We start from the raw sequence: 12,133 nt of genomic DNA on the forward strand, positions 1-12,133 counted from the left end.
CAATCAGCAGAGGGATCTCGCCAGATCCACTTTGTGGCTGACGTCATTAAGCCGCTCAGCGGAATGGCAAGAGATGCGCCGCGCGAAGGTTTGCGTGCGCGCGTCTTTGTCCAACGCCGTGACCGTGATGTGCTTTTTGCAACATGCTATCATAGATACCTGACGGATTACAAGAAATTCCTTTTTTCTTTTGTTTGAATCCAAGTGTGTTAAAAGTCGTCATGGAGTGCGTTGGAGAGGTAAAAACATCAACATGTAATTTTGTTTGTTTTCTTTTGTTTCTTTCTCATTGCTGTTGACTGACTCGTACATCCATAATAAGATGCTTCAGTAGTATTGTACTCAGTCAGGATTTGTGCAGTCGCTCAGTCGGTGTTTGTAGAGGTCACAAATTCACATTTGAATTTCTTTCTCAATGTCCACTCAAGAAACGTGTCGCTGTTGTTCAAAAGAAAGTCTCAAGTCAAGTCAGGACATGTTGTTGTTTGTCTGCTGCGGCAAAAACGACCTGATAAACGCGACTTCCAGATGGTTTGTTGACAAACGTGCAACTTGAATTTCAAATGTCATCAAATGTTATCAGTGGTAAGTACAAATACTTTCTTACTGCACTCAAGTACGCTAAATTGTTCAGGTACGGTTACATGAGAATTTATTTTCTGACTTTTGACTTTTCCTCCCTAAACTGAAAATAGCTACTACGCTCCTTTGTATGTTTTTCAACTATATGCTTAAAACTTGACTTAAAAACCCCCCAAAAAAACCAAAGTAGAAGAGCAGCAACATGGAGGAACTCGGAATCATTTTTACAGTTTTAGAGAAGCAAGATATTTCCCGCCCTTTTGACATTATTGAAGGTAACTTTTGGATGTTGTCGGCTACAAAACTATTGACGGTGATTGAATGTGTTGTGTCATTGTAAAAACGAACTTCTCAGTCTAACCTGAAAAAACACAAAACTTTTCCATTGGTTATCATTTGATACGGAGTGTCAAGTACTTTTGTCAGCTCTCAAAGACAAACATGATCGAAAATGGCGAGCTAGCGTAAATACGGAGCGAATATGACATTTCTATGAGAGTAAACGCAAACTTTTAATTCAAGTTGAAAGCAAAATGTCTTTGTCACACAAACATTAATTATGGCTGGCGACTGAAGTGTTTATAAATAATAGCGGTACTCGGCAGTAAAAAGTTGACCTGCTTATCGACTTAAATGAAATGCAGGCGGACTAGACGTGATCGATGGCAAGTGGCCAGGAATTTAGTTTGCTTTTATATACAGTAGCAACAATTAAAATCATCAAAATAATAGACAGGTTTTCATTATTACCATATTGTTCAATTATGTTGTCAATAATCATAATCATACAGCTCTTGTGTTGACTATCATTATATTGTGTTTTCTTTTTTCAGTTGTAACTTCCCAAACTGCCTCAATACGTCCAAACTTTGTATTGATCCCGTACTGATGTGTTTTATATATGTTGTGTTTTGTATGATGTCTGTAGGTAAAAGCTCTTGTGGAAAAAAGATAACCTGATCTGTCAAGTTGCTTTTTGAGAATGTTGTTGTCTCGTGCCAGGTGACCCCCCAGCTAATGATGGCAGTGAGCACGGCGGTGATTGGCTCCCTCCAGTTCGGCTACAACACCGGCGTCATTAATGCGCCCCAAAATGTGAGTTTCACATTCGTGTGACATGTGACGGCGAAAACTCCAAACCCGCCCCAATATTGGCTCCCCTTTTAAAAGGTCACTTCAATGTGGATGTGAAGACAAATCCTTCCTTCTCCTTGTAAACGACGTGTTGAGACGTCGCCAGTTTGACGCTTGCGCTTTGTGAGCCACTTCTGAGCAGGTTTAACTCCAATCTGAAGTGACGTGAGCAGCTTGACAGGATTACACAGTGCAACGTTGGCATCTTAAAGGATTTACACGCTCGAATGTTTTGCTTCTGAGGTTGCTGGTTTGAATCTGGGTGGAGGTCGCTCCAGTCCGTGCTTGCGTGGGCTACTCGGACTTTCAACCATATTTCAAACACTCGATATTGGCCTGAAATGGGAATGCAAGAATGAGAGAGAGAGAAAAAAAAATGGGAATTTCTCTTTGTCAATATCTGCGGTCTGCAACCTGCAAATCTGGAGACACAAGTCCCTCTCCTGTGGATTTTTATTTTTGAAATAAAATAATATTGTAATTAATTAATTATTAAATAGAAAAGGAATACAATTTAAGTTGACAGAAAAAGGAGACGAAAGGTTGATGAAAATGGTTTGAAAAATTACCTTAAAAATGTCCAAAAAGTGACCATAAATTGTCCAAAAGGGAAGAACAAAAGCAGAAAAATAAAATCATATCATGAAATGTCCATGAAATCGCCACATATGAAAGACAGAAAACACTGGACTCTAAAATGTCCAAAATCAAAAGAATCCCGAAAACTACCATAAAATGCCCACAAAATTGCCCAAAATGTCAGGCAGGAAAAAAAACATTAAAAAAAAGTAGCTACTATATTTCCAAAAAAGGAAGAGGAGAGGTAAAAAAATGACCAAATGTGGCCATAAAAGTGCCAAAATCGTCAGAGATTGAACAGAAAAAAATGTATGACAAATTACAAATAGAAAAATGGAAGACAAACGGTAGAAGAAAGTGAATCTTTTATTTATTTTTCCTCTATGGTGCATTTCTAATGAGCTCTTGGACTAACACTGTTTTGTTCAAATGCGGACAGATTTTTTTTGTTATTTATTTGGCCTAAAATGTCTCTTGTGACATGAAAGGTATCCGACACCTGCTCTATCAACTGGCCCCAAATCAGCTGCCGTCATATCCAAGTCACGTGAGGATAAACAGGAAGGAGGATGTTGTTCTTATATTTGGACTTCTGCTTTGCCTTTCATGTGCCAAAAATGGCTGAAAATCGAGTGCAGAACAATAACAAGAAGGTTGTTCAGCAGCAGTTCCCTCGGTTGAATCAACTTCATGTTATTTATTTTGTTAACGGAAATGTCGTTTCATTTTAGTTATGCCGTCAACTACAATAACCTTGATTGGTTGACACAAGGAACCGGGCTAGCAAAAACAAGTAGAAAAGCCGTTAGCTAACGCTAATTTGCGCGCCGCTCGATGACCTTTGGCAGGAGTGGCGGGAAGTTCACAATATGTAAATTCACAAACATATTTTCAGAAGTGATCAGATAACCGCCGACTATATTCCCATTGAATCCTGATTTTGAGTGGAAAAAGAAAATGTTTTGGTGGACTCCAAGGTGACGGAAAGCAAGCGAAAATGTTTTTGCGATTCAGATCATTGAAAACTTCTACAACGAGACGTGGAGCAGCAGATTTTCGGAGCCCATCTCGCCGGCCACGCTAACTGCGCTGTGGTCCCTCTCGGTGGCCATCTTCTCCGTGGGCGGAATGTTGGGTTCCTTCTCCGTCGGCCTCTTTGTCAACCGCTTGGGCAGGTTCGAAATCTCGAGGCACCATTTTGATTGTGTGACCGAAATCCAGGCGAGCGAATCGTATGCTTGTGAAGGAGGAACTCCATGCTCGCGGCCAACGTGCTTGCCCTGATGGCCGCTTTGCTCATGGGCTTCTCCAAGATGGCGGCCTCGTGGGAAGTGCTCATCCTGGGCCGCTTCGTGGTGGGCCTGTATTCCGGCCTGTCCACGGGCTTCGTGCCCATGTACGTGGAGGAAATCTCCCCGACGTCCGTCCGAGGCGCGATGGGCACTCTGCATCAGCTGGGCGTCGTCGTCGGCATCCTCCTGGCGCAGGTAAAAAACTGCGCAATTTGGGCCAAAGATGCGTCTTTGCTTCAGTAGAAACTTACAGTTCATCGTCCCATTTGCATTTGCATTTGCGTTCAGATTCTGGGGATGGAATCGATGATGGGCAACGATTCCCTCTGGCCGCTCTTGTTAGGGTTCACGCTGCTGCCCGCCATCGTGCAGTCTGTCCTGCTGCCATTCTGCCCCGAGAGCCCGAGATATCTTCTCATCAACTGCAACCAGGAGAGCAAAGCCAACAATGGTGAGAAGAAAAAAAAAGTAATCATGCAATATGTATTTATTTACACGTTGAAATGTGATGAAACGTTCAATCCAAACTGAATATAGTATTAAGCAATTCCAGATTCACAGTTTCCCATACTAGAAAAAAGAAATGTCAATTGCTATAGAAAATGGATGTTAACGTTTTTACTCATTTTTTTTAATCACACATTTTATATCGGCTCTAAAATGTTAAACTAATAGAAATATGGCTGCATCTTTTAGTCATTGATACAGTAGGTTCATAATTCATAAAATTGAGTTCAAATGAAAAAGATGTACTGTACTGTAGAAAAAAAAAACAGGTGTGATATTGATTTGTGTTGAGGTCGTTTTTCTGCCGCTAGATGGCGTAATTGCATTTGTAAGACGTGAGAGCTCAGCGCATTTTTCTTTTCATATTAAGAAGTTACTTGAACATTTCTGCACATTTTGAAAATAGGAAAATACAACTTGAACAAATAAATGCATTATTAATTAATATGTTCATTCCTGCTAAGATTTGACGTGGGCGTGTCTGCTGTGTTGTGACTGAAAAGGGGCGATAATTCACACATTTAAAAAAACAAACAAGAAATTATCTCACTAATTTTTTTTCTTCTTTTTTTTACATCCATTTGAAATGCAACAAATGCATCCATGTCAAGTTGCTGTCGTTGCGCAGTGTTGGTGAAGCTGCGCGGCACCGACAACGTGCACGAGGACATGTCGGAGATGAAGGAAGAGAGTCGGCAGATGACGGCGGAGAAAAAAGTCCGCATCTTGGAGCTGTTGCGCTCGCCCGTCTACCGGCAGCCCGTCCTGGTCGCCGTCATGCTGCAGCTGTCGCAGCAGCTGTCGGGGATCAACGCCGTAAGTTGAACGCCAATTGCGCTTCACCTTTTATTCGGTGCCACGTGATGATCGCGGTTGGGGCGTCAACTCCGAATAAATACATAAGGCAAGACATTATTTCATACGCAAGGCAACTCAATGTGCTTTACACAAGGAAATAAGCATCAAGAAACAATCGTTAACATTCACAGGAAGAAAAATACATGAAAAAAATGGACTAAAAAGAACATACAATAACAATCTTAAAACATTATTCAACAAACTTTCAAACATTTAACATAAGGAAGTTTAAAATAATAATCCAAAAAAACACTTCATTAAAAAAGCCTCAAGTCCGACGGGATCGACTTCAGCTTCCGCATGAACAGGATCAATTGTATGGAAATTTAGTGGAGTTATGGACGTACATTCGCGCATGCCATTGTGACAAATAAAACTTTAGACGAATATGTTAGCACAGGAACCGTTCATTAGTGAATGATGGAGACATATTGTTTTTCCAGGGCCAATACAGATTATCAACGATTATTAGTAGTCAAGGAGACTCCATATTTGATGGATTTTCAGTCAAAGAGATCACAATATTGCAAAAAAAAAAAGAAGCTCATACTAAAAAAAAAAGCACAATATTGTGCCTTTGTACATAACAGCAATGCATATAAACCACCACTAACGCAAGCACACATTGATCACTTCACAAGCAAATTGGATTCCCTTCATCTGACAATTAGCATCAATTTGAAACATAGAAGGCCAAAACATCCCTCATGAAAATTAAATTGCACTAATAAATTAGCCACTAGAGGGTGCTCGAACTGCACAAATGCCCAAAATTTTTGTTTTGTTTTTTTTAACAGGTGTGTTCCTTATAACCTCCTTAAAGTCGGGCCAGCGGGTACCCGGGAGACGGCATAGGACTTGCTAAGCAACTTTTTGTTTTTCGTGCCATTTAATGGTTATCATACGAGCAATTTTGCCGAAAATGCTTTCAAAAAAAAAAAAAAGTTGCATTCAAAGTAAGTTTGAAGCTGTTCCTGAACCATTTACAGTTTATAAATTGTTTTTAAGAATGTTTGCCCGCCAGAGAGCGTCCGAATTTTAAGGGGTTAAATATTGCAAACTTGACGACGACAATATTGTGGCACTTTTAATATCCCGATATTGCCCTTATCGTTACATCCCTAAATTTCGCTACATTCGCAAGCGTTCATCAGCTTTATCAGCCTTCAGATTTGTAAAAAGGCCGATGATGATATTTGTTCAAATAACAGTTAGTTCTATCTTGTGTTGGTGGACACAACGAGCACCGCAGTGAAAAAAAAGAAATGCAAAGCTGCTCAATTCCTTTCCTGTCCTCCCGCTTTAGGTGTTCTACTATTCGACAGGAATCTTTGCGAAGGCAGGAGTGTCCCAGCCTGTTTATGCAACCATCGGAGCGGGAATCGTCAACACGGCCTTCACGCTCGTTTCTGTAAGTCACAAAAGACCATTTTGGCAAACGTCACAGCTTCATTTGAGAATGAAATGTCTTTTTTCTTTTTCTTTTTCTTTTTCTTTTTGTGCAGTTGTTTGTGGTGGAGCGAATGGGCAGAAGGCCGCTCCACCTCACCGGCTTAATGGGAATGGCAATTTCTGCAGTTGCTCTGACGCTTGCTATGGCCTTGTTGGTAAGTTGCGATTATGTTTACGTCAAAATAATTCCAACATAAAAACAAGTTGAAAAAGTCATTGTGGCATTTGTCCTGAACAGGATCAATACAGCTGGATGTCGTATGTGAGCATTGCGGCCATCCTCAGCTTTGTGGCCTTTTTTGAAATTGGCCCCGGCCCCATCCCGTGGTTCATTGTGGCGGAGCTCTTCAGTCAGGGGCCACGGCCGGCCGCCATCGCAGTCGCCGGCTTCTCCAACTGGTCTGCCAATTTTGCCGTTGGCATCAGCTTTCCATATGTTGAGGTGAGCTTGCTGCTGCTGCTGTTGTTGTTTTCTCCGTAAAAAATATGTCAATCACTCTAAATGCAGCGCAGATAAAACCTTATCAGACAGAGTAATCATCAGTTACAAACCTGAACAAAAAATCAATAATTATCATACAATAGAATAGTGAAACAGATGTTGGAGCATTAATCATTTATAGAAGTATTTGAGCTTCTGTACAGACGAGGTTTTATTTTAAGCTGCAACTTTGTAACAATTTACCCCAAACTATCTTTCCAATAGCCTTTTTATTTGACCATTTATGACGGAAACATTTTTATTTAGTCGATTAACTGTTCCTAATGGCAACTCCTGCAAGCCTGTGGCAGTTCCATTTTTCGGCCACAGGTGGCAGTAGCGATTCAGAATTCCATTTTTTTCTGCCTTTCTATCTTTTCTAGAATCAAGTTCTAGATTATTATGAATGAGTTATTTGACTACTATTGATGAAAGTGAAATAGTGTTGATAAAAACGTTGATTCTTTTCTGTGCTGTACTCCAACTTGAACATCATTTGCATTTGTCTCCTTTCAGCAACTTTGTGGTCCTTTCGTCTTCATCATCTTCACCGTTTTCCTGCTGGTCTTCTTCGTCTTCACTTACTTGAAGGTGCCGGAAACCAAAGGACGAACCTTCGACGAGATCGCTGCCGGCTTTCGACAATCAGCTGGTCGCGGTGCCGATAAATATTCGGCCGCCGAAGAGTTCAACACACTCAGAGACGATCCCGACCTTTGAGAGATGTGCTGATATTTGGGGTACAGATTTTCATCACAATTCATCCGGTTGTTAGGCCCAAATGGTTTTTTTTTTTTGGTTTTTTTTTAGTTCACACAGACTGTCAAAGTGGGTCGATTTATATGCTCCGTTCAGTTTTGGTACTAAAAGACAAAAGGAGCCTCGTTCAACCAATCACACAAATCCATGACAGAATGAAAATAAATATACGAGCCCTGAAGTGGCTCATAGTTATCTGGAACTGTTTGGGAGGTTCCTTGTTGGATAATGAAATGGTTATTTTGTTCTCTCGTTGAAAGTCAAGAGAATGAGGGGGAAAAAAACAAAAAACCTTCAATTAGGGTTGAGTGCTATCACAGCTGTACATAATTGGACCAACTATGTGGGTGTGGTGAGAAGTGCACAAATTCTGATAACATACACACACAAAACTTTTTCTTTTTTTTTTTACTTTAATATGTAATAGGTATTTTACCCACTATGGCACACTTTAGTATAATAAACTCATTCATTGCCTTTGAGAAGTATACTTGTCAATTCTATATTTTTTTGAGCGGGGAGAACCTGATGATGCTCTACTGCAGGGGTGTCAAACTCATGTTAGCTCACGGGCCGCATGGAGGAAAATATATTACCAAGTGGGCCGCATCGGTAAAATAACGGTAGATAACTTAAAAAAGCGATTGCTGTCAATTATACGCAGATTTTTGCTATTTGTGTGCCAGGCCTAAATTACGGAGCTCAACTGTCATATTGTTCCAAGAAGTAACACAAATGCGAATGGCATGTGGCAAGACTTGCGCCTGTATGAGTTCCGGACGTGTTAAATCTACCTGCTTATATATATATATATTATTCCAGGAATGCATTGTGTGGCAAGTTAATGACATTATAAGGACGTTAATCCTTGTCGTATCTCCAAGTATTTGTGTAATTTGTGTAATATTTAACAAATTTATGTCGGTCTATGATTAAAAATAATAATAATAATAATACAAACCATATCTTTAAGTTGTGTGTAAAATAATGACATCCAGGACCATTCCCCCATACAAGTTGCATTGCTCATCTGAGGACTGCTTGTGAACGTACAAATTTATTATGTTTTGATTGTGGACGGCTGATTAATTAGTCCAACTTAAAATTTTATTTCATTTTTTTACTTTACAAAATCATCTCGCGGGTCGGATTAAACCGCTTTGCGGGCCTGATCCGGCCCGCGGGCCGCATGTTTGACACCACTGCTCTACTGTAAATGTCAAACTTGGAAACAACTTTACTGGTAGATGACATCATTGGCCCATTTTATACCAAATAAAAACAGTTTGAGAGTCCATGGGAGAAATGTTGTATTTTGGCAAACCGACATTTTTCTACTGTCAATTATAAAAGAACGGGACGAGTCTATTCTGTCAATTGGTAGATTCGGTTTATAGAATAATTATTGAACGTAATATCACGTGGGTATTGAAAATGTCGAAATTTTCTAAAATGGCTGGCAGTGAATGAGTTAATTACCATTAAAAACACATTTGACCAGAATTTCAAATGTGCAGTTTAAAAAAAAGCTGAGTTGCTCAGTAAATGGAAACTTACAAAAGCAAACAAACAGAGTAACATGGATGAAAGTAACAGAAGAATAACTGTACAAGACAATATAAAGTTCATCATTTCTGTCTTTCTGGCTAAAAAGTACAAAAGAAATGAAACTCGGTTCGGTCTAAAAAAACTAATGTAAAGAAAACATTTTCTTTCTAATAGCAGCATTCCAAAAATAGCTTAGGGGTGCTTTTTTTTTTTTTTTTGTCCTATAAAAAAAACAAACCAAACATTATCATCAGACTACGATGACATTTCACGCGGTGGCGACTGTGGCGAAGCGTCGAGCTGTTCAAACATGTCGTCGATGACCTGCCACAGGCAGTTGTCCAATGGGAAGTCGTTGTCCACCAGATTGACCAGGAAGTAGTTGTCATGAATATATTTGATGATCATCCGAGAAGGCGACTCGTCCTCGTACAGTTTGGCCCACTGCTCGATCCACAAGGCAAACGCCTCGTCCTGAGGAAACGACGGGACGAGCTCGTTAGAAGCAACGTCAGCGTAGAATTCACAAATATGCGACGCACGCGTTGGTACCTTCCAGAACATGAAGCTGACCGGGTCCACGATGGTGGGCTGAACAATCTCCCTGCCGGGGAATATCCCCCACGTGACGGCATTCGGTTGCATGTCGGGAGCGTTGGTCAGGTTGCGGCCCTTCGCGCATAAGATCCGCCGTTACGCATGCATCGAGACAAATCGGGAAAAGGCGCCACTTCCCGCTCAAACTTACGTGCACGTTGACAATGTGGTAGTTGACGCGGGGTTCATATTTCTTCAATACTTCCAGGAGAGCGGAAACATTTTCGCTGGAGGTGAAGAACTCCAAATACGCCTGTTGTGGTGACGCACAAACGTTTGTGAAGCAAATGTGAGCAACACCATTTCAGTTCAGTTCAAGTACAGATAGATCAATATGTTTGTTTGGGGGTTTTTCAGGGCCAATACAGATTATTAGTAGTCAAGGACGCCGATAACCGATATCTGGAGCCGATATTCATTTTCACGAAAAGGGAAAATATTGGCATCAATATTTGAAAAAAAATAGAAACTCCTGCTCGGAATTTTTTAAGCATATGTTTATTGAACAACTTTTAGGGTTCAAAAATATTGGAGTTTAAAAAAAAAAAAAAGTCAATAGAAAACTTTGCTTTAAAACTAACAAAAAGTTCAGGAATCTCCCAGTCGCAGTAGCATATCTTCAAAAGTTCAATATGAATCAAGTAAATAGCTACCAATTTTCTACAGTAAATAAAGTTTCTCTCTTAAGTATTCAAATATATTCATCTTCAAACAAAAACAGAAGGTGCAGAGAGTGCCAAGGGGTCAACAGCAACTCTGAAACTTGAAATAATTTGTTCCCTGAAGTTAACGCTTTCAAATGGATCTATTATTGGCCGATGCTGATACAATCTTCTCGCTTATCGCGGATGTTCACGTTCCAAAAACTGCCCGCGATAATGCAAATCTGTGTTAATTAAAAAAATAATAATAATTCCGTTCATTATATATTTTTCCTTTATTATAAATGCTTTTTCATTCATCATATTAATTTTTCCATTAAAAGTATGTGTTTTTTTTTTTTTTTTTACTTATTACATTATTAAGCACAGTATATATATTTTTTCATTTATTATATATGTTTTTTCGTTTTGGTATGATTTTTTTTCATTCATCATTAGTTTTTTTTTTTCCATTTACAGTCATTTTTTTTCCATTAAAAGTATGTTTTTTTAAATGTACTTGTGATACAGTACGGCTCCGTATATATTTTCTATCTGCGAAATGTAACGTCGTGGAGCGACGGGACGGACACGGTTGGAAAGGTCTCGTCCAGATGAATCCGCGGATGCCCGCATGTCCCCGCTCAGACGTTGGCTTCGGGAGATACGGCACACAAAGACAAAAAAATAAATAAACAAAAAGAGAGAAAAAAACGCATGCTGTAAAAAATCCATGTAACAGCGAGGCCGTGAAAAATGAACCCGCGATAAACGAGGGAACGCTATTCGTCAAAATGCTGAATATTGGCGCCCAGCCGATAATCCGTCCGTCCCGAATTTGAAGATTGTGAGGATTGCAAAGTGTTCGTACTTTCTGAAAGACGTAACCTCCGGGAGGACCCCAGCCCACGATGGGGTCTGTGGAGGCTTTTCCGTTGATGTTGGGCTGCGAGTTGATGGTGAGCACGCCTCGTCTGTTGACTTTCTCCAGTTCTTCCTTCAGGAGGTTGGTTTCCTGGGCCAGAGGCTCGTCATTCCACGGCAAGCACATCACCTGACAAAGAGCTTAGCATTAGCTCAACTCTCATGTTTTGCTAACTCTCCGTCCAGTTGCAAAGAGGGAAAGGGATCCACCTTGTGCCCGTTGCGATTTGGCTGAGATGTGATGTAGCAGGTAAAGACCTCGTAGACGCTCGCCTCGTTCTTCAGCTCCTCCCCCCACATCTCCAGCAGGGCGTCTTTGGATGACTTGCTCTTCAAGTAGAACAAGTAGTAATCATTTAACTCACCGAAAGCTGGCGATGAGGAGTTACCCCTAGCAGGAAAATCAACAACAGCGTTTCATCCTTTCATCCCTTTCCTGAGAGAGACTTTGATCTTTTACGGAATAATCAAGCACATTCTTTTCATCTGCTTCCCAAACGAAAGCAAAGTGTCAAACATCTTACCATCTGCCATTTGGAAACTCATCCCAGTCCTGGGTCCTGTAGATGTAGCTCTTGGGCCTGGATGCCCAGAAGATGGGTCGCACGTCCTCGACCTTTCGCTTGGGATGTGCGCTCACCGCCCACGGAAGAGGCCGCCTGACACAGGAAAACTTCATTCGACAACAGTGCAGGCGATGCAAAGGGAAGAAGCTCGAAGTGATGATGCAAGCCTTCTGTTTTGGCTCCCACTTTTCATGAGACAAACTCAAAGATCGA

At 40.7% G+C, this 12,133-nt stretch overlaps 2 protein-coding genes across 2 annotated transcripts in view; one reads left to right on the forward strand and one right to left on the reverse strand.

Moving 5' to 3' along the window:
* On the forward strand, positions 1-8,939 carry LOC144013261 (solute carrier family 2, facilitated glucose transporter member 1-like). Its single transcript, XM_077511885.1, has 10 exons — positions 1-239; positions 1,585-1,677; positions 3,310-3,470; positions 3,542-3,782; positions 3,876-4,038; positions 4,723-4,910; positions 6,259-6,363; positions 6,458-6,559; positions 6,643-6,846; positions 7,402-8,939. Exons 1-10 carry the CDS (start codon positions 222-224, stop codon positions 7,603-7,605), a joined length of 1,479 nt encoding a protein of 492 aa, XP_077368011.1. The 5' UTR covers positions 1-221; the 3' UTR covers positions 7,606-8,939.
* Positions 8,683-12,133, reverse strand: part of mthfr (methylenetetrahydrofolate reductase (NAD(P)H)) — an 8,233-nt gene continuing 4,782 nt past the window's right edge. Inside the window, exons 7-12 of the mRNA XM_077511884.1 lie at positions 11,879-12,013; positions 11,565-11,745; positions 11,302-11,484; positions 9,941-10,042; positions 9,745-9,864; positions 8,683-9,666 (exon numbers count right to left, since the gene is read on the reverse strand). Coding sequence (XP_077368010.1) covers positions 9,448-9,666; positions 9,745-9,864; positions 9,941-10,042; positions 11,302-11,484; positions 11,565-11,745; positions 11,879-12,013 — 940 coding nt within the window. The 3' untranslated portion in view covers positions 8,683-9,447. The remainder of the gene's footprint in view (positions 9,667-9,744; positions 9,865-9,940; positions 10,043-11,301; positions 11,485-11,564; positions 11,746-11,878; positions 12,014-12,133) is intronic.

The sequence above is a fragment of the Festucalex cinctus genome, chromosome 2 (assembly GCF_051991245.1).
Source record: "Festucalex cinctus isolate MCC-2025b chromosome 2, RoL_Fcin_1.0, whole genome shotgun sequence".
Taxonomy (NCBI): Eukaryota; Metazoa; Chordata; class Actinopteri; order Syngnathiformes; family Syngnathidae; genus Festucalex; species Festucalex cinctus.